Genomic DNA, 22,794 nt, shown 5'->3' on the forward strand with positions numbered 1-22,794 from the left:
ATATGAGACTATATAAACCAGTGAGAATCTAAGGTGTCAGGATTGTCATTGTAGAGGAGACGAAGCCTATTCTCATGGCCTGCCCCATCATGCTCTGTTCATATACAACATTCCGCAGAGGATCTGAGTAGTTGTATGACAAGAAATAGACAGAGATGCTCATTATTGGTCATCCCATCAACTGTGTAGGTGAACTTACAAAATTAAATTCCATTTTTCAGTTTACAAAGACTTGGCCAAAATGTTGGCAAAACTGAAAAACGCCACGGCTATTTTGACCTTATTTTCTCTTTGTAGTCCCATGTGCAACTGTCAGGCAGCATTGCACATCAAGTCGGCCACGTCAAGTTCATTCTGAGCATTTGTGTGGTGAATACCTTGGATTGTTTCCCTCAGGTCAGAGTAGTTATAACTTAGAGGGTAGAATTGTCTCTTTGCACAGGCATCAGTGGAGGAACCCTGTTCGCTCATGATCAGGGTCATGAATTTGGACCCATATGTCTTTAAACTTTTAGGATTAGTCTTTGGCGGAAATGCCTGGAAGTTAGTACATCTGGACTGTGTGAAGCCATATCCCCATCCCTTTGTCTCTGCCTTTCCCAGCGGCCGTCTGCCTTCTCCTGTCCCACTGTCCTTTTTTCTTCCTTTCCTCTTCTCGGTATTGTTCAGACAGGTAATAGAACTTTATTATCAATCAGTCTCAGACTGAGTAAAGAAAAACATATTTAAATAAATTTGTTTTCCTATTTGAATGTAAGTTCTTTCAATACATGCTGTTCTTGAATCACGTTTTTGGGTGATTGACAACTTGAAGCCATTACAGAACACTAATCAAAGGATTAGTGCTATTAATTTATTCCTTGTGCACCGGGTACAACTCATGCTAGTTTCTTCCTTTAGTTAATCTCTGAAAGCTAAATATGCATTATATATATAAGCTGCTTTATGGCTAAAACTAGGCTCAAGATAAAGCACTTAAACTGTTTTCAAGGGTAATCATTAATTTGATTAGTGAAAAGTCCATAGTGGTTTCATGGTATTTCTTCCTATTCTCTTGAATGTGGGTTCTTTGGAATTGTTTTCCAAGCAGAGTTTTCATTTCTTGTTCCAAAGGGAAGATAACAGCTTCTTTCAATGGAAACTGTTAAAATGGGTTATTGATTACTGGCGTCTATAAAAGATCTTAGCACATTGTAATTTACTGAAGAGGCAGGTTTTGGCATTTAATCATGTATCACTAAAGGTATTCCAGATCTCTCTTGACAAGATAAGTAGGTAAAATTGCACATCAGACAAACCGAATTGTAGGCACAGAAGAATAAGTGGGTGGGCAAAGGGGAAAGTCGTGTTGGTTAGGAGAGACTATATTCAGAATGAAGCCAATCACCAGTGAACTAAAACTGTTAGGGCTTAATCACTGGCCACTTTGTAGATGAGTCTATCTCAAGTATTCTGTTTATCAGGGTGTTAAGAATGAAGTATGACAGGAGAACTCTTTGAGAGTATTGCCGCTGGGAGAGAGAACTAATGTTCATTACAGAAAAACTCCTGTTTTTGACATGGTTGGTACTGCAGACACTTGACCTTCATTAGTCAAAGGCTACTTTGTGATGAGCTGAGCAGAACACACGCCAAGTCCAAACAGATGTGGACCCTTTGTCTTAAGCAGGTCGCTTAACCTCTCTGATGGCAGTTTCTCGTCTGTAGGTTGGTAATTACTTAGATTTCACTTGCCTTGCTTAGGAATCAGCCTAAGAAGTGCACGTGTGTTCCCTTCCCCCCTCCATCGGCATGCTGTTCTGCCTGGAAGTTTTCATCCGTATGACCTGTCTTCATGGGGTTACACGGTTTGCTGTTTACTGCAGACTTCGTTTTACAAATTATGCAGAAACATCAGAAATTCTGTGAATTGCGTTCATACATGACGGCGCGTACAGTATATTTCAGAGGTGACATTGCATACTTTGAATAGTGATACTATCAAGGTTGCTTTCTGACCAGCCATTCGTTTATACTCATTTGTTGTACAGACCTTGTGCTTTCTTGTCTCGATACCTCTGTTAAACTCTCTTTGCTTCATTCCTTTTTTCAGTGCCAAGCTCAAGTGCTTCCTTCAGTAAGCCTTCTGTTAACATTGACATTTACCTCCTCTCAAGATACAGCTTTAGGGATCCTACTGTTAATTAGAATATGGTTGTGTGGCCTTTGTCCTTATCATTATTTTGCATTGTGGTTTAACTCTTAAGTATTTAGAACTCAACTAGCTTTTCAAACTGCTGGATAGAGCTCTGTGTTGTCAATCTTTTTTTTTTTTTCTTTTAAGTTTATTTATTTACTTTGAGAGACAGGGAGAGAGAGAGAATCCCAGCCAAGCTCCACGCTGGAAGTGTGGCTCAAACCCAGGAGCCGTGAGATCATAACCTGAGCTGAAAGCAACAGTTGGATGCTTCACCGACTCAGCCACCCAGGCGCCCCTGTTGTAAATCTTTATACTCTCCCCCCACGATGAGCAGGGTGCCTGGTCCCTGGAGGACACCTACGTTTTGCTCATCCACCCATCTGTTTGGCATTCATAAGACACATGTTGAATGTTTCCTTTTTACCACACACTGGTGTTTGGAACTGAGAAACTAAAGATGAAGATCTGGTATCATCTTTTCCATCAAGTGGTACATAGCCTAGTGAGGGAGACAGACAAGGTAATGAAAAGTTACAGCACGTTATGAGTGCTAGAAGAGAAGGGTGCTCAGAGGAGGCATTCGGGGACATTTGTATAGATGTTTGAACTATGTCTTAATAGAAAAACAGTTTCTCGAGAAGTGACAGTTAAAAGAGTATTTAAAAAAATTACTTGATATTTTCACTTTATGGATTGCTGCTGGTATCCCAAGTATCATCACACCCTTATAAAAATTTCAAAACATAATTTGTATTAACTTTATGTCCTTAAACCAAAAAACATGTCTTGGCATTTCCTAAAAGTGGGATTCCATTAAATAGGGCATCATATTTCAGAGATGCTGCTTTTCAATTGTATGTGATCTAACTTTGATTCCACCAGAAGTCTCTCTGGCACCCCTCGCATCCTTTGTATGCTACTGCTGAATGCCCCGGAGACTGGACATTTCTATGAGTGCTGACTTACTCTGCACGGGGCATCAGGGTTACACCGGGCTGGAGGCATTATGTTCTGTCCGGGGAGAAGCCAAGACCAAAATTAAGTCTTCCCCTTTACCCCCAGAAATAAAAACTGATTGACCAAACTAAGACTCCTTAAAAATTGTTTGCAGTACTTTAACCTTAAATGACCTTTTTTTTATTACATTATAAAGACCTCTAAATCATGGTGAAAATACCAAGAAGTGTGCTCATTCTAATGGCATTCATTACCACAGATAAGTCAAGTGAACATATCTGTTCTTTCCCATTTTAATTCTCTTTGAACACAGTATCAAATTTGGGTGTGTTGCATAGCAGTTCGGGGCTCTTGGGTGTAAAACTTATATGCCTCAAAGTTGGAGTTGTTTCTTCTCCCCCACCATTTCCTAAATTCCTGAAATAATAAGGTTGTTTACATTTCTATAATGAAGCTCAGATTTTAAGTGTTTCTTGTGACATGAATAAATAATGCATAACGGAAGCTGACAAGTCTGGGTTCATCTCCTGGATGTTAAGCGTTGGGTGACTCTCCCATCTGAAGGAATGTGAACCCTACTTCACAGGGTTGCTGTGACCCATATGAGAGAACGTGAAAATTGTATAACAGTAAGCATTTAACACTCCTATTTGCCCTTATATAAACAGCCCACATTCTGGTGGTTTGCTGAAATTGATTGACAAGAAGAAGGGACTTGTAAGAAGCAGCCTGTCTTTTTCAGTCAGGGGGGAAAAAAGCAACAACAAATTGTTTACTAAAGGGACCAAATCTTAACACAATTTCTTTCTCCTTAATTTCAGTTTGTCCACAGTAGAAATTGAAAATCGAGCCCAAGCCCTTCATCTCTTTGAGACTTTGAAGACTGATCCTGAAGCCTTTCACAAGCACATGGTCAAGTATATTTACCCTGCTATAGGTGGCTTTGATCACGAAAGGTTGCTATATTATTTCTCTCTTCTGGAAAGCTGTGGCTGTGCAGATTTGGCACAATATGCCATTAAGCCAGAAACGCACATTCAGCTGCTGAAGAAATTTAAGGTCGTTGCTGCAGGTAAGACGATCCTTTCCCTGCTTGAACTCATTCTTTAAACTAAAGCCAGGAATTAATTTTTTTTGTGCACAGTCATGTTTGTGCATTTTGTGACTGGCAGAGATCAGAAATCACAGGATCTGATGCTAATTGACTTTAGTTATTATCTTTGCAACTCCTTTACTTACTGTGTTTAAGGAATTAAATACCAAAGAAACTATAAGAGACCTATGGAAAGTCACACATTGACTTTGTCTTACAGTAGGCCTGGTGCTGAGATCTGGAGTTTTTGACTAATCCTCCAGAGGTCTGTTCCCTACTCCCAGTGGTTCTATTTTATCTATAGAAAGGACAGGGCTGAGACACTTCACATTTGGCAATTTGGCCGAATTTCACCTCACTGGAGACTGTGTTTTAAGGATGTGTGAAACCCTTAAAATAAGAGCATTTGCACCTTTGATAAATGGTGGCAGTCTTTAGAATGGTATCCCTGTCTCTCTAAGCTCCTAACGAAGACATTAAACACATTAATACCTCTCCAGTCTGTATGATACTTTATAATTTACTTTGAAATCTATATTCTATTCAATACTTAAAACAGTTGTGAGAATTTATTTCAGTCTGTCAGTGGTTTACCGAGTAACCAAATTAGAAGCTGGACCAGATGCAAGAAAAGGAGCAAAATTGCATCCCTGCCTGCAGGTAGTTGATGGGATGGCAGACGAACTATGGGGAAATAGAATGCAGTGCGATGAGCATGCTGGTCAAAGGAAATATAGGTGCCGTGGAAGGACGTAGAAGGATGGAGGAAGCCAGAGGATAAGCCCTCTCCAGCGTGCACGCCAGGAAACCTGAGGCACGCGGAAGCGGGTGGCCTGTGGAGGACCGCACAGCTGACCGCCTCGCAGGCTGGGACAGGAGCTCACATCTTCTGATCTCTGTAATCGACAGAATATCTGCTATAAATTGGTAGATAAAATTTTCCCTTCAGCAGTCCAGAGGGCTGTGTGTGTGCGTGTGTGTGTGTGTGTGTGTGTGTGTGTGTGTGTGTGAAAGCTCCTGTATGTTTATGTTGGAAAGAACCCACTCCCTTTTTTTCTTTTCGTTCCATTAGGTCTTAATTACAAAAAGCTGACCGATGACAGCGCGAATCCTCTTGAAGCCCTGGAGCCAGTTCTTTCAAGTCAAAATATCTTATCTATTTCCAAACTTGTTCCCAAAATCCCCGCAAAGGATGGACACATGCTTTCCCCGAGCTCTCTGTACGCCATCTGGCTGCAGAAGCTGTTCTGGACTGGAGACCCGCACCTCATTAAACAAGTCCCGGAGTCCTCACCCGAGTGGCTCCGCGCCTATGACGTCTGCGTGAAGTACTTTGATCGCCTCCACCCGGGCGACCTCCTCACGGTGGTGGATGCCATTACATTTTCTCCGAAAGCTGTGACCAAGGTAACTGAAAAGATCGTTGAAAGTGCATTGAATGCTGTAGAAGAAACCAAAATGGCTCTTAAATCCAGTAGATTGTTTTTATTTCCGTTCTTGGGATGGAGAATACTTAACGTGTTTGGCGTTTTCGTTTCTTGCTAAGCGCGAGATGGCGAGATGTTCTAATTGGGAAATCGTTTTCCTCTGTCACAGATGTGCAAGTAGTCTAAATCTGACTTGACTCTTTCTGATTCACGTGTGCGTCTTGTACACGTTACGGTTCTCCTGTGTCACAGTGAATACGCCACCTTGTTCTTTCCAGTTGCGAAGCGGGAAGCACGTCCAGTGCCCCACCCACATTACCTGCTTTCAGTGGCAGGCCGACAGCTCAGCTGTGGTGAAATCGAGCCCCTAAAAATTTTTGCATGAATTCCATGTAGTGTATGACTTGGTGATAGAATTATCCACAGAAGTCTCTGTAGACATTTTCTAATGTCTGCTCCACGCTTAGGTCTGAGCGCCTTTAACTGGACTCCCAATTCCTGCTCTGGATCCTTCAACAATACCTAGTTTCATACAGAGTAAATAACGTGAGTCCTTCTCCTTCTCTTCCTGCCGTCTCGGGACCTTACTGTAAAACAAAATTCTCGCTGTTTGGTGGCGGGGAATGTCTCTCCCGAAAACACCTCCCACCTCTGGTCTCAACTGCTGAGTTCTGTTGCCTTTGGAACTTTTTTCCTCCTCTGCTTGACGGTCTTTGCTGCTGCTCTCCCCGTCTCCAAGCTGGCAAGTCTGCCCAGTACCCTATCACAAGTATTTTTAAACTTTTTTTTTTTAAAGTTTACTTATTTTGAGAGTGAGAGTGAGCAGGGTAGGGACAGATAGAGAGGGAGAGAGAGAATCCCAAGCCTGATGCAGGGCTCGATCCCACGAACCGTGAGATCAAGACCTGAGCAGAAATCAAGAGTCGGACACTTAAGACTGAACCATCCAGGTGCCCCACTATTGCGAGTACTTTTTTTTTTTTTCTTTTGGAAAAAAGAGAGTTTTGGAGATACAGTTCTTTTGAATCTCTTTTGGAGATGCATTCCTTTTTTTTTTTTTTTTTTTTATATTACAAGTATTTTTCACATGGCTCATATTAGCCTGAAAATTTAGTGTAAAGGCTAAGAATTCAAGTCATTCATTTGGATGTTGATACAGGTAGAGGTTCAAACATCTGTGGGGAATTCTAGTTCTAACTAACTTATTCGATTAACAGTTGTGGATGGAACCAAGGACTTCATCACTGACTATTAGAACTCAAGCACTTTAGTTAATAACTTGGTTTTAAATTTTGCAAGCACTGCAGGGACGCCTGGGTGGCTCAGTTGGTTAAGCGTCCGACTTCAGCTCAGGTCATGATCTCACGGTTTGCAAGTTCGAGCCCCATATTGGGCTCTGTGCTGACAGCTCAGAGCCTGGAGCCTGCTTTGGATTCTGCGTCTCCCTCTCTGTGCCCCTCCCCTGCTCACATTTTCTCTCTTTCTCTCTCAAAAATAAACAAACATTAAAATAAAGAAATTTTACAAGCACTGCTACGAAAAGGAAATGATCGTTTTTGTTGTTTCCAAGGAAGCAACTAAAAATGATTTTAAAGGAGGATAGCCTCATATATTTGAAAAGAGTACGTGTTTCAAGTCCTTTGAACCTGGTTTTGAACTTTGAACCAGCAACTTAATACCTCTGTGGTTTAGACTAAGGAATCTGGTAGACCTCTCCCTCCTTGTGGCTGAGTAATCTGTGGTACAGATATATTATTACCCCCATTTTGACAGGTGAGGAAAGTGAGGCCTACAAAGTTAATTTGGTAATAGAGGAGCCACAGTGTGAAGTCGAGAAGGCTTTTTTCCAGAGTCCTTGCTCTTAACCCCCGAACTGTACTGTATGTGAGGAGCCCTGGAACCAGCAGCTAGAGTCAAGGGCCTGGGGCCATTGTAGGAGCTGTAGGGGAGCAGGGCCTAGAGAACCCCAGGGACATTCAGTCCAAGTGGAGTAGCCTGTCCTGGGATGTGCCCGGAGCAGGGCTGAGTCTGAACAAAGAAGGGTGGGCAGGAACCTGGCAAGTATGGGAAAAAGGCAAGAGTCCGGCAAACGTGGGTTTGGAATCTCCCGGAACGAGAAGAGGGTTGGAGTCCAAGGAAGTACACATGTAGGGAAGGGAAGGAACCAAGTGGGGAGTTGAGGTGCAAGGAAAAGGCTCCAGAGGTGGGACCATGAACTGGCTACAGGAGCTGGACAAGCAAACAGACCAGACAGGAAGCCAGGAAGATGGGGGGGGTGGGGGGGCTGGGGGGGGTTCGCTCTAAGGCCGTTTCTTTCCCCTCAGCCTGATGTGGGTTTTCAACGCTTTATGTGAGGGCAGGACAAAGAGTAGCATGCCATCGCCGAGGCCATGTGCTAATTGCGAGTGTGTGTATGGAAGGGGACAGATGAGTCTAGATTTCCAGCAGCAGTGATTTACTCAGGATTAAACGTAAGACATGGACATAGAATCCACTCCGAATTTGAGCTGTTATTTATGAAGTTTCAAGTCCGATGATTTTCGGTTACAGCACATTCTCCAACCACCTGAAAACGTATGACCCAATTGTTTGTGCACACATGTGCACTTTTCCTGAGGAGAACATGTCTGGCTGACCCAGTAAAGAGTGAGTCAATAACTATGGCATTGCTTTCTCTCCATTCAGATGGTGTCATCCTTAGCAAGATACCCTTGTGTAGTCAACTATCTCGGGGCACCTGGCTGGTTCAGTAGGAAAGAGCATGTGACTCTTGATCTTGGGGTTATGGGTTTGAGCCCCACATTGGGGATAGAGATTGCTTAAATAAATATAAAAAAAAGAGATGGTTTTCTACTGAGGCAAGCTATAGGAAAATGAGAGAGAAGCATTTAAAATTAATTTTACATCTTTGGTCTAGCTGTTTTTCCTCATGTTATTAATTGGCAAGCTTTCAGTTTTCCTTTGAGAGAGGAAAAGTATAAAGTTTAGGTACGGTGCTTGCTTGAAGTCCCACAGTACTGTGCCAGAGAGAGAGAGACAGAGACAGAGAGCGAGAGAAATTCAAATTGAAATACAACCCTTACATGTCCGAGGACACGTTTGGAAAAGGAAGTGCAGCTGGATTTGGCCAAATTTGCAAAACACCAGATGTTCCCACAGCTCGTACATGATGTTAAAAATGTAAAATAAGTCTGTACTGCTCACATGTGGTGTGCGGGTTTCAAATGTGTACCCACGTTTAATTCCAAACCGAACTGTGGAAGGAACTGGTGAGCTAGTTCTAGAGTGCGGGACAAGAGCACGAAGCTGTTGTATAGGTGCTAGAATTCAGACAGGAGGGTCCAGAAGCCTGCACTTTGTACCCTTCCCCCGACAAAATAAGCCAGAGAGGGCTGTTTGCCTTCGAGATCATTGTCATTCAGTTGCCATTTGCATTGGCAGAATTCGTGGAAATTCTGGGGAAAATATGCACAAAGTGGTATTATGTCATATAGGCAGAGATTGAATTTTCATGACATTTGAAGTGATGAATATGCAGAAGCTTCAGAGAACACAAATGTTTAAAGTTCATTTGCTGCAAATCCAAATTGTTTGTTTTTTTGTGGAGTCAGGTAAGAGTTGCTTTCCTATTGCTTTTCCGGTTGAGCAATTAGATACATTTTGTAGAAGGGACAGAGAGCAAGTTAGTGGGTTAGAAATCCAGGAAAATGATCAAAGAAGCTGCAGTTGGGGTCAAAACACTGTGTGCTTGGTTCAGATGTGATGTGCTAAGACGGGACTTAGGTGCGACCTCAGCCTTCTCCTTACTCCCAGCCTTTTATACCCCCACGCACTGGGAATGGCGGGGAGGGTTGCATCCTTAAGTGACGACGTGAGAAATCCTCTGCTCACTTACGAACTGCTGCCCAGGAGCTTGCTAGGACCCTACTTTAAGAGCCCCAGGTAATCACAGAACTAACACAGGCCTTCTGCCTCCTGCCAGGTGCTTCTCAACTTGAAGTTGGATGGACATTGACCACTCTCACCCCACCCTGGTTGCACTCTCTGTTTCAACTCCCACCATTTGTTTCTGATGGAAACATGCTGTCTCCTTTGGGGTAGAGTGGGGGAAAATAGAAAAATAGGTCTGACCTCTGACCCTCAAGCATCATACCTATTGATAATTAAGTTACTGCCCCGTGTGTGTGTGTGTGTGTGTGTGTGTGTGTGTGTGTGTGTGTGTGTAAAACCACATTTTTTTTCAGGCTCCTTATAGTTTCCACCTTTCGGTTCTGCCTTCTAGAGCTATGGAAACAGCATAAGGGAATCTCTTTTTCATGTTATGATTGTTCCTGAAATAAGCTACCGTTTCTTCCCTCATCCTGTTATCCAGACTATTTGATATAAAATCTGGAAGATTAAAAACCATTAAAAACCATGATATGACCTAAAAATAAAATTTATTTCCTAAGGTTTGTCTCAGTGGAAGGCTGCACTGTTGCTGTAACTTCAGGGTCTTTTCACTAAGGACGGAGCACCTTTGTCACCTTAAAGAGCAGTCAGTGTCTGAATCCTATGTAAAAATGCTTAGGCAATGCCCAGTTCCTAAGTATGTGGCAGATACAGGACTTTCTGATGCACAAATCAAATGCATATTATGTAGATTCAGACTGAATCACTAAGTATTTAGATATCAGCTGTGTGCCATATACAAGGTTAGTTGCCATTGAGAACATCAAGATGTAAATACATTCCTAAGAAAGTTGAAATGTTTTTTTTTTCTTTTTTACAGTAAAATTGTTATAATTGAGAATTACACTCTTCATGAAATTAGAAATTCTTTGAGGCTAGGGATGCTGCCTTTTATCTACTTCTCCAGTTCCTAGCACAGTATGAAGTAGGAACTCCTTCAGTGTTGTTTAAACAGTTATTATCAAAACTGGTGATGGTAAAACCTTTTGATCTGAGTGCCTTAACATTCTTAAAAATTATTGAAAACTGTAAAAAGAGTTTGTTTATTGAGGATATAGCTATAGATATTTATCATGTTAGAAATTGAAATGAAGAAATTTTAGAAATATTTATTTAATTCGCTTATAACTACCAATAATAGACCCATTACGTGGGTTGACATGAATAGCATATGTTAATGGAAAATAACTGCTTCCAAAAGAAAAAAGATTAATGAAAGACTAACATTATTTTATATTTACATGTCTCACTTAAGAGAACACAGCTAGATTCTCGCGTTTATGCCTTCAGTTTTTGTTGTTTGGGTTGAAGTAAATGAAGAAAACCCAGCCTCACACAGATGCGAGGTTGGAAAGGGAGGAGTGCTTTCATAGCCTATGAGTTGGCGTGCTCTCCTTTGATCCTACACTGAAACTCCACAAGTGGTAGATTTTTTAAAGGCCAATTGCAGTGTGGAATCTAAAACCATATCGTTGAACCCTTTGTACTCTGTTACATTAAGACCACTGGTCTATGTTGCACTCTGGGTGTATCTTTTACCCATGTGTGGCTTGTAATATAACGCGTTAGGCCTTTGGAAAATCGTGATCCGTTGAGTTATGCAGATCAACCAGATGTTGATAAATTGCATTATGCAGTATCGACAGTCACATGTACTAATATGAGCACTCCTCTTAGCAGATGAGTCTTTAAGTATCGGAAAGCTGTCAGTCTCACAGTGGTGGATACGAGTTTTCCAAAATTCTAATTTTTTGCTTGACAGCTCAAATTTTATCAGTGGCAACAAATAGTATGAATCGTTTTCCTTGAAGTGACAGGCTCATTTTGTTCACTTTGGAGAAAATGTCTGTGAAATATCCAGGTCTGAACAACCAGAGTTTTCTATTAGTTGTTCTTTTAAGCAAAAATGATCATGCACGCAAAAAGAAACTACTTCAGTTCATAAATCAAACCATCACACAAATGCTTTTTCCTTATTATGCTTTGGTATACAGTGAAATGCTTTGTGTATATATGTCAGTTCACCCAGAATATTAAAAACCCGTGCACTCCATGTTTGAGACTTAATAATATTAGTAATTTTTACTCCTTCATCAAGAACATTCTTGTATGTGTAATTTAAGAAACAAAACAGATGTGGGTGCCTGGGTAATTCAGTCAGTTAAGCGTCTGACTTCGGCTCAAGTCACGGTCTCAGGCTTCGTGAGTTCGAGTCCCATGTTGGGCTCTGTGCTGACAGCTTGTAGCCTGGAGCCTGCTTGGATTCTGTGTCTCCTTGTCTCTCTGTTCCTCCCCCACTCATGCTCTGTCTCTCTCTGTCTCAAAAATAAATATAAACATTAAAAAAAAAAAGAAAAAAACAGATGAACATAGGGGGAGGGAAGAAAAAATAAGATAAAAACAGAGAGGGAGACAAATCATAAGAAACTCTTAAATACGGAGAACAAACAGAGTTGATGGAGGGGAGGTGAGTGGGGGGGAGATGGGCTAAATAGGTGATGGGCATTAGGAGGACACTTGCTGGGATGAGCACTGGGTGTTCTATGTAGGTGATGAATCACTGGGTTCTCCTCCTGAAACCAATACTACCCTGTATGTTAACTAACTTGAATTTAAATAAATAAATAAAAATAAATATATGTATTAAAAAAGAAGAAGAATAACAACACTCTTAAGTGAAACTTTGCCAGCAAAGAACACAGTGACTCTTAGTCCAGTCTCGTGCCACTCCCTTGATTTGTGCTAAGACCCCACACTTTTGTCCACCATTGCCTTTTTACCAACCTATAAATGTCAATACAGTAAAAACTGATAAATAATGTCTTAGAGTCCTAAAAATAATTTTGACTCAGCAGACTCCTTGATAGAGTCTTGTGGTTTGTGACCCACACTTTGAGAACCACTGTCATAGGTTATTGTTTTTAAAACTACAACTGTCTTTGATATGTGAGAGATCATTTCAGCTTCCTAAATATTTATGATATAAATAAGAATCATGAAGATTTGTTCTGATGAATGCATAAAGGATTGCCTTAAATTTTCAGTTCCTTAAAAGAGATTAATTTCTTTTTTTTTTTTTTAATTTTTTTTTTCAACGTTTATTTATTTTTGGGACAGAGAGAGACAGAGCATGAATGGGGGAGGGGCAGAGAGAGAGGGAGACACAGAATCGGAAACAGGCTCCAGGCTCTGAGCCATCAGCCCAGAGCCTGACGCGGGGCTCGAACTCACGGACCGTGAGATCGTGACCTGGCTGAAGTCGGACGCTTAACCGACTGCACCACCCAGGCGCCCCAAAAGAGATTAATTTCTTATCAGTGTCCAGATGTGGAGATTCTGTAAATAATTTGAAAATGCAAGATGGAATGTGTGCCTAGAAATGCCATTACACCACCCTTTGAACTTGTGAATTGTGCACTATCAGTTTTCTTTCTTCACAGTTTAGTCTCTAATTTTTTTGATTAGCACATCATCTTTTGTTGTTAATCAAGCTCAGCAGGGAGTTCTCTGGGAGGTGACCGAGAGATGTATCCAAAAGGAGACAGGGCTTGGATGAGGGGGCGTCTCCTAAGAGACCCTCAACTGTGTTCCCAGGCCAGGGTATCAGATCAGAGAAAAGGTGATTTTTCTGAGGTCTCTTTGCTGCAGTGTTTGAGGGTGATGCCTAAATATGTTCCTCTACTTCACTAACACCCACTTTAGGATTCAGAAAGCTGAAAGCAAAAACATCCACAATCAATAAGTGTTAATAGCTATTGTTGGAACAGCTGGCATTGGAGAGTGTGGCCTGGGTCTGCGGCCCAATGGCCTCTCTGTCACGTTTACACCTGCGTGAAACTTGACTCCTGAGAGCTGCTCCAGAAGGTCATTCTGTGGACAGCCAGGCCGCAGCCAGGGGGCAGCCACACTCCCCATGGCTTCCAGTCAGCTCCTCTCCTGTGGGGGAGATTATGGAGGGAGAAGGAGAGAGATGCCACAAACATTCCTCCTGTAGTTTCCTGTCCGTTGTTTGGAGTGAAGTTTTCTCCCTGTCAGGGGAGGATGGGGCACGGGCAGTGGGCTTTTTGTTCCCTTACCTGATTAGGCTTAATCGCAAAAGCTGTTACCAACAAGGGGAGAAAGGAGTCCGACTTCTTTCAGAACCTGGTCCTGGTGTTCCCACTTCACGAGGCCATTCCTCTCACACAGACGAGTTTCATGCTATGTCTTCCTGAGACCCGTAGTGGCCTTTGCCTCCAGAAGGCTCTGAAATAGATCAGAGGAGCACACTCTTCTGACTCCCTGTAGACAGAACACCAGATTCAGGCATCAATTCCTCTCAGATTTTGCCCGACTGGACTGATAATTAAAACTCCTCAGAAATGAAACAAGGAGTTTAAGCGAGAATAGAAAATACACCAAGTAATACAGGTCAGCAACTGTAAAATAGTCGCAATTTAAATTCCCAGAGGAAAAACTGACATCCCCCAAATCAAAGCCTCTTGCCCTTTTAGTTAGAGTTCAGTTACATCAAAATACAAAATTCTTAAGTTCACAAAGGTAAGGGCCACGGATGATTTTCCCTGGTTTCTGCCGTCGTAGCCAAAGAGGTCTGACTTAGGTGTTTGGGTAATCGCAGGTTCCTTCAGCAAAATACACTTTCTTTCACTGGAGCAGTGGGGCTTCTTCAGCACATCTGAAGTTACATTAATCCCACCTGCAGTTCTTCATCTCATTTTAAAAATAGAAAAAAATAAAATCATATCAGCATCAGCTCCATAGCCATGCAACTTAACCAGCCATGAAACAGCCAAGCGAAACATGGTTCTAGAGGCCTGGTTTCAGTTCAATCCAGACACACCTTCCTAGAATGCTGGAGAGCACAGAAGTGGCTCGGTGACACGGGGGGAAGGAGAGTAGACACGGGAACCCCTCCGGATTTAGCTTTGCCAGGATGCCAGGTGAAGTCAAGCAAGGAGATGGGTTGAGAAAGTCGCCTGTCTGGAGTTGACTGTGGCATACGTTCATCAGGCGGGAAGGAAAATCCACCCATCCGTACTGCCTCCTGTCCGAGATGGATTTACTTTGCGTGTCCCTGTTGGTAGTCACCCTGCCTTCCTGCTTCCCGCTGCATCATTTAGGCCCTGCGTTCCTCTCAGCCGAATCCCACCACGGCTGATGCTGCCATTTTGCTGCAGAGTCCCACGTGTCTCAGAAACCAGTTTCCTGGGGAAGTTTGCCATTCATGCCCACGTTTCATTTTGGTCGAAAACCGCCCTCCGCTGAAATCAACGGAGATGTTTTTGAAGCCCGTGCCCCCTTGGACCTAAAGAGGACCACTACCTTTACACTACCTTCCCTGGGTACGTGTACCCGGAGTTTATGTTTTTGCTACTTCATGAGAACAGAAATATTTCAATCATGTTTTGGGGGTTTGATGGGGAAAGAACAAGAAATAACATCCTTTCTTCTCAAGTTATGATCAGTTAAGAGACAGATCAGGTGGTTGGAAATCACAGCTTTGTTTTTGGTCAAATTGGGAGTGACAGACGTGGCTCGACCCTCCACATCGGGGTTCCGCGTGTCGCTCCCTGTGCCAGACCTTCAGATGGCCTTCAGACGGCTCTGCCGGGCACACTCTAGGGCTGCAGAGCTTATACGCTCTCTCAGAAGGGCAGTCTCCCAACTTGAGTTTTATTTGTGGGGCCCAGAGAAGTGGCCTCTAGATCAGGGCTGCCCAGTAGAAATATGATGTGAGCCACGTGTGGAATTTGAAGTTTTCAAGTAGCTAAATTTTAAAAAGTGAAACAAAATAGGTGAAATTGTCCCACATATTATCATTTCAACATGGAATCAGTATAAAAATAGTAATGAGACACTGATCCTTTTTTTTTTTAATGGTCTTTGAAATCTAGGGTGTACCTAAATTAAAGCACGTATCAGTTCCAACGAGTTACATTTCAGATACTCATTAGTCACAAGAATGTGTCGGACGGATAATGCTTCTTGGGAACCGGAGTCTGGGCCTGACCCACAAGTGTTTACCACTGGAAGGAGAAGAGCAGAAGAAAAATGTAGTCTCCCCGCTGCCAGACAGGTCTCAAAAAGGAAAGAAAAGGACTAGCCACCCGTCATCAGTTTCTTCTCCCTGTGGCTCCAGGTGTCACTCCTCCTGTCTTGAGAAGTGAAAGATTGGAAGCACCATTTACTTTCTTGGCGTCAAAGGGAACTTTCTGCTTTACAGCTAAGGTAGGCACTCCAGAGCAGGAGAAGACTCTTCCTCCCACACATACCGAGATGGATGTCCAGCTAAATAATAATAAATTCTAAGACCTGAGCCGTTATCTCTCATCTCCAGAAATCACTGCCCCCGCTACACAATAATGGTAATAATAGCCACCATTGGTTGTTTACCATCGGTTCCAGGTGCTGGCTTGACATTTCACCTTATCTCTACTAATCGTGAAAGCCCTGCAATGAAGCCTTCAATCTCAGTTTAGAAATGAGTAACTGAAGGTCAGCGGTTAAGTACTTTGTTCAAGGTCAGAAGCAAATTAGTGGCTGAGCCAGAATGCCATTCCTAGTCTTACCTACGGCATGTTAGAGGTCTTCAGCCAACAATCGTCTTTACCCCATGTGGCAGGGCCCACTCGCTATGTTCGGAGGCAACCTGTTCCTTTACTGGGCCCATTTATTTGTTACTCTCTCATATGGGCTCCACGTCTGCTTTCTTGATCCCTCCTTTCTGTAACTACTGAGGAGTAGAGCCACCTGCCCTCCTCATGACTGCTCTTTGGGTAATAGAATAAGTTATGCCTCATATCATCCAAAACTTTACATCGATTCATCTTGTCCTCAACAGTTTATGTGTTCCTCTTTAAAAAAAAAGAAAGAAAGGGGCGCCTGGGTGGCTCAGTCGGTTGGGCGTCCGACTTCAGCTCAGGTCACGATCTTGCGGTCCGTGGGTTCGAGCCCCGCGTCGGGCTCTGGGCTGATGGCTCAGAGCCTGGAGCCTGCTTCCGATTCTGTGTCTCCCTCTCTCTCTGACCCTCCCCCGTTCATGCTCTGTCTCTCTCTGTCTCAAAAATAAATAAACTTGGGGCGCCTGGGTGGCGCAGTCGGTTAAGCGTCCGACTTCAGCCAGGTCACGATCTCGCGGTCCGTGAGTTCGAGCCCCGCGTCAGGCTCTGGGCTGATGGCTCGGAGCCTGGAGCCTGTTTCCGATTCTGTGTCTCCCTCTCTCTCTGCCCCTCCCCCATTCATGCTCTGTCTCTCTCTGTCCCAAAAATAAATAAAAACGTTGGAATAAATAAATAAATAAATAAATAAATAAATAAAATAAACTTAAAAAAAAATTTAAAAAAAAAGAAAAAGAAAACAAAAAGAAAAAGAGAAGGTTTCTCTGTGTCTAGTTTCCTAGCACTGTTGTAGCTAATTACCAGGAGCCTAGTGGCATAAACAATACAAATTTATTGCCTGACACTTCCGTAGGGTAGAAGCCAGACGAAGATTTCACGGGGCTAAGATAGAAGTGGGCAGAAACCAAGGTCTCCGGAGGCTTCTGGGGAGAATCCATTTCTTTGCCTTCTCCTATGCATAACTGGAGGCTGTCTGCCCTCATTCCTTGGCTCAGGGCTCCTTGTCCCCATCTTCAAAGCCAGCAGCAGTAGCCTGTCTCTGACCCTTCTGTCTTCCCATCTTCCTGTCTTGACCAAAACCAGGAAAGGTTCTCACATTTAAGGATCCATGTGATGAGATTGGAGCCTGTGTGGATAACGAAGGATGGTCTTCCCATCTCTAGGTCCGTATTGTTAGTCACATATGCACAGTCTCTTTGCCATCTAAGGAGCATATTCACAGATTCCAAGGATTAGGGTGTAGACCTCTTTGGGAACCATAATTGTGCCTGCCTATACCTTTACATACACTCAGGGCTTAGAGACCTTATAGGCTTTATAATAAGGTTTTAAAAAAGGACTGGAGTTAGGGGTGCCTGACAGGCTCAGTCAGAAGAGCGTGCAGCTCTTGATCTTGGGGTTGTGAGTTTGAGCCCCACATTGGGTATAGAGATTACAGAAAAAACAAAACAAAACAAAAAAAACCTGAAGTTAAAACCAAACTGGGAAAATGAAAAAAATATTTAACTCAAAGCTGAAATATATTTTTATCTGTAAGTAAATGGATTTTAGTTTATTCAATATATAACATTTTAAAGCAAAATAAACCACACGTACCTGTTTCTAACTTCTGATGTGTGTATATGTATGCATATATGTATATATTTATTTATTCATATATATAGAGAGAGAAAGAACCACAGGGATTTTTATGTATAATTATTGGAATATTAAATGAAGATCTTTTTATTATAATTTTTAAAACAGATTTTAAGTAATCTCTACACGCACTGTGGGGCTCGAACTCACAACCCTGAGATCAAGAGTCGCGTGCTTCACTGACTGGCACCGGCCAGGCTCCCCTGTTGTTAAGATTTTTAAAATTGAAAGGATATTTGACCCACATTTGTCTTAGGAAGCACTAACTGCATTTCTGAAGCTCCTGTTTCTAGGTGGAAAGTGGCATACTCCTATGTTTTTTAAGACTTTGGTTTTTCGGTGGGGGGGGCGCCTGGGTGGCTGAGTTGGTTAACTGTTCAAATTCAGCTTAGGTCATGATCTCACGGTTTGTAGGTTTGAGCCCTGCATTGGGCTCTGTGCTGACAGCTCAGAGCCTGGAGCCTGCTTCAGATTCTGTGTCTCCCTATCTGCCTTTCCCTGTTTTCTCAATCTCTCTCTCTCTCTCTCAAAAATAAATAAACATTAAAAAAAAAAAAGTTTAAAAAATAAAAAAAAGACTCTTTTTTTTTTTTAAGAGCGGTTTTAGGTTCACGGCAAAGTTGAGAGGAAGGTACAGAGATTTTTCATATGCCACTTGCCCCCCTCCATGCACAGCCTCCCCCATTATCAACATCCCTCAGCAGAAGGTACATTTTTGTTACAGCTGATGAGCCTACATTGACACATCATCATCACCCAAAGTCCGTAGTCTGCCTTAGGTCTCACTCATGGCGTTGTTTATTGTATGGGTGTGGACAGTGTACCCATCTACTCATCGTTATAATATACAGAATATTTTCATTGACCTAAAAGTTATCTGTGCTTTGCCTATTCACCCTCTACTCTCAATCCCTGGCAACTACATCATTCTGTTGTCTCCATAGTTTTGCCTTTTCCAGAATTGCACACTATGTGATCTTTTCAGATTGGCTTCTTAAACGTGGTCATATGCATTTAAGTTTCCTCCCTGACTTTTCACGACTTGATAGTTTATTTCTTCTTTGTCCTGAACAGTATTCCATTGTCTGGATGTATCACAGTTTATATATCCATTCACCTGTTAAAGGACATCTTGGTCTCCTCCAGGTTTTGGTGGTTTTGAAGCAAGCTGCTATAAACATTCATGTGCAGGTTTTTATGTGGACGTAAGTTTTCAACTCTTTTTGGTAAATACCAAGGAGAGCAGTAACTGGATTATATGGTGGGAGTATGTTTACTTTTGTAAGAAACTGCCCAACTGTCTTCCCAGGCAGCTGCACCATTCTGCATTCCCACCAGCGACAGGTGAGCGTTCCTATTGCTCCACACCTTCACCCAACATTTGATGTTGTCTCTGTTCCGTATTTTAAGTCATTCTCACAATTCTGGTGGGTGCATAGGGCTATCTCACTGTTCTTTTAACTTGTGTTTCCCTGAAGATTCATGATGTGAGGCATCTTTTTATGTACTTATTTGCTATCTTTATGTCTTCTTTGGCGAGGTATCTGTTAAGATCTTTTGGCCCATTTTTTAATCAATATTTTTTAATTGTTTTAAGAATTCCTTGTGTATTTTGTAGAACTGTCCCTTACCAAATATGACTACTACAAATATGTTTCCCACTCTGTGACTCTTTTCTCATTCTCTTCACATTGTCTTGCAGAACAGAAGTTTTTAATTTTAATGAAGGCAGGCTATCAATTATTTTTTTCATGCATTTTGCCTTTGGTACTCTTGAAAAACTCACAGCCATATTCTCAGCCATATCCAAGGCTATCTAGATTTTTTTTCTTTTGTAATCTTTTAGGAGTTTTATAGCTTTATGTTTTATGGGTGGGTCTGTGGTCCATTTTGAGTTAATTTTTGTGTAGGATGTAAGATCTGGGTCTAGATGCACTTTTTTGCATGTGGATGTCCAGTTCTAGCACCATTTGTTGACAAGACTTTCGTCCCGTTATAGTTCCTCTGCTCCTTTGTCAAAGGTCATGGGTTATACTTATGTGTCAGTCCCCTCCCCAAATTTTACGGTGTTCACTGTTGCTATTTTATAATCATACTAAGCTCGACTATGAGTATTATAAAATGTTTACTCAGTGTTACAAGATGACTAAATGTGAACTCTTTTTTTTTTTTTTTAATTTCATAGTAAGTATTTCTCCCATTGATCTCTGGTTATGGTATAGTCATCATTTGACTCCTTTGATTCTGAACTGAATGAGTTTTTTTCATACCAGATACATTGAGGAAATGTTTAAGTGAGCGCTTTTTCATTGCCATTGTTCTAGATGCTGTAAATAAAAGACTGCCCTTGAGAAGCTCGTGGCTGATTGGCGCAAATGTATGCATGTGTAACAGATGAATGATAATTTAATGTAAAAAGTACTGTTGAAGCATTTAATAAGTGCTCTGCGTAGAAAGGAAGACACAACCAACATTTATTGAAGACCTTCTGTTTCAGGCATATGTTTGTTAATGATGCCCAGTAGTGACGATTGTTTCCAGATTTTCAAATGTGCAGAGCATATCACTCCCATGTGACTTTCAGCTAGCCTGTGCATATTACTGTCATTGTGAACATTATCTTTCCATTCCTCTTCCTGAATGTTTTTGCTTTTAAGGAACTATGTCCTTCTCTTTTCAAGGGTGAGGGTTTAGTCCGATAAGCATATCCTATCTTGACAAAAATGCAAAAAAAAAAAACAAAAACAAAAAAAAACAAACCAGGAGCTTGGGAGATAAGCATAGAAGAAGAAATTTAAAAAGGAATTGTTTTTCTTTTCCCATTATGACTGTCAACGGCACAGAATAAATGGGAACAGAGAATACTTGAAGGATAGAGAATATAGTTTTTGAAACATGATATAACATAACACAATTTACTCATATATAAATAAAATACAGATAGTCCTGAGAAAAATGACCTTTTATCACAGTACTCTAAAGAAAGTCTCCCCTCGTAAAGGTTTTACATGGTGTTTATACTTCCAAAGTTGATTATTTGTCCTACCTGCCCTTTTCCCATTTATTAAGAGTAAAAAATCCATAAGTTCCTAGAGAAGTCAATCTGATTTTCCCATTTGGCTTAGGATCTTCTTTTTTTCAAGTGTACATCGTTGGTTAATTTGTTCATTCATTGAACAAATATTTATCGAGTGCTTGGGAAGACAGCTTGTAAGATGGCCCTTAATGATCCCTACCTCCCAGTATTTAATCCCCTGTGTAATCCCCTCTCCTAGAGTATGGGCTGGATTTATTGATTTTCCTCTAATGAACAGAATACGGCAAAAATGATGGGATGCCATGTATAAAATTCAGTTACAGAAAGACTGTGGTTTCCTTCTTGGTCACTTAGTCTTGGGGGATGTGGCTGCCATGTTGTGAAGAGCTCCATTTGACAAGAGACCACAGCTACTGTTACCACAGGAGTAAGCATAGAAGTGGATCTCCTCCTGCCACCCAGCCTTATCATCACGTGAGACCACAGTCTTGGCCAATGGTTTGATCATAACTTCATGAGAGACCTTGATCCAGAGCCACACTCAGACTCATGATTTATAGAGACTATGAGATAATAAATAAGCTTCTAAAATTGGGTAATTTTTTACACAGCAATGGAAAGTCATTATCAGCGCCTACTGCATATAAGGAATTGTTCTCATTGCTGGCTGTATAGCACTGAACAGAATAGACAGGCACCTGGGACTTTAGGGACCGTTCATTAGGGACAAGTGGAAACCAGACAATAAAGAAGGATGATTAAGTTCAGACATGTGAGATGGCAATCAGTACAAGTGAAAAATAAACTTGGAAAGGACTCAGGAGGGCAGGGTGGCTGCAATTTAAAATAAGATGGTTAAAGAAGACCTCACTGAGAAGGTAACATTCAAGCAAACATCTTAAGGAAGTAAGGCGGCAACAAGTTCTTTGGTTAGCAAAAGTAAGATGGACGGGGAAGTGAAAAGTCCTGACAGGGAATGTGCTGGAGGAGGAGCAAGGAGGCCATTGTGGCTGAAGGGGGATGAGAGAGGAGAGGAACGGGAGCGGAGGCTCCATGCCAATTTTAGGATCATTTGTTCTAGCCCTATGAGGAATGCTGGTGTTATTTTGATAGGGATTGCATTGAATGTGTAGATTGCTTTGGGTAGTATCGACATTTTAACAATATTTGTTCTTCCTATCCAGGAGCATGGAATCTTTTTCCATTTTTTTATGTCTTCTTCAGTTTCTTTCATAACTTTCTATAGTTTTTCAGCAGAGATGTCTTTTACCTCTTCTGTTAGGTTTATTCCTAGGTATTTTATGGTTTTCGGTGCAGTTCTAAATGGGTTCGATTCCTTGATTTCTCTTTCTGCTGCTTCATTATTGGTGTATAGAAATGCCACTAATTTCTGTACGTTGATTTTATACCCTGCGACTTTGTTGAATTCAAGTATCACGTCTAGCAGTTTTTTGGTGGAATCTTTTCGGTTTTCCATGTAGAGTATTGTGTCGCCTGCAAAAAGCAGAAGTTTGACTTCTTCCTTAGTGTTTTGGATGCCTTTTATTTCTTTTTGTTGTCTGATTGCCTTGGCTAGGACTTCAACACGATGTTGAACAAGAGTGGGACATCCCTGTCGTGTTCCTGACCTTAGGGGGAAAGCTCTCAGTTTTTCCCCATTAAGGATGATATTAGCTGTGGGCCTTTCACATACGGCTTTTATGATCTTGAGTTACGTTCCTTCTATCCCTACTTTCTTGAGGATTTTAATCAAGAAAGGATGCTGTAGTTTGTCAAGTGCTTTCCCTGCATCTATTGAGAGGACCATGTGGTTCTTATTCAAGTCAGGCTGTTGACAGGAAGTTGTCAGTATGAATCTGGAGGTCAACAGAAAAGTCTGGGCCGCAGAAATACAT

At 41.8% G+C, this 22,794-nt stretch overlaps 1 protein-coding gene across 2 annotated transcripts in view; it reads left to right on the plus strand.

The window, feature by feature from the left end:
- Nucleotides 1-22,794, plus strand: part of NBAS (NBAS subunit of NRZ tethering complex) — a 339,195-nt gene that overhangs the window by 243,155 nt on the left and 73,246 nt on the right. For both annotated transcript variants that reach the window (XM_043604496.1, XM_043604497.1), the window contains 2 exons: nt 3,958-4,208; nt 5,302-5,636. In XM_043604496.1, the coding sequence (XP_043460431.1) occupies nt 3,958-4,208; nt 5,302-5,636 (586 nt within the window). The remainder of the gene's footprint in view (nt 1-3,957; nt 4,209-5,301; nt 5,637-22,794) is intronic.

Source organism: Prionailurus bengalensis, chromosome A3 (genome assembly GCF_016509475.1).
Source record: "Prionailurus bengalensis isolate Pbe53 chromosome A3, Fcat_Pben_1.1_paternal_pri, whole genome shotgun sequence".
Taxonomy (NCBI): Eukaryota; Metazoa; Chordata; class Mammalia; order Carnivora; family Felidae; genus Prionailurus; species Prionailurus bengalensis.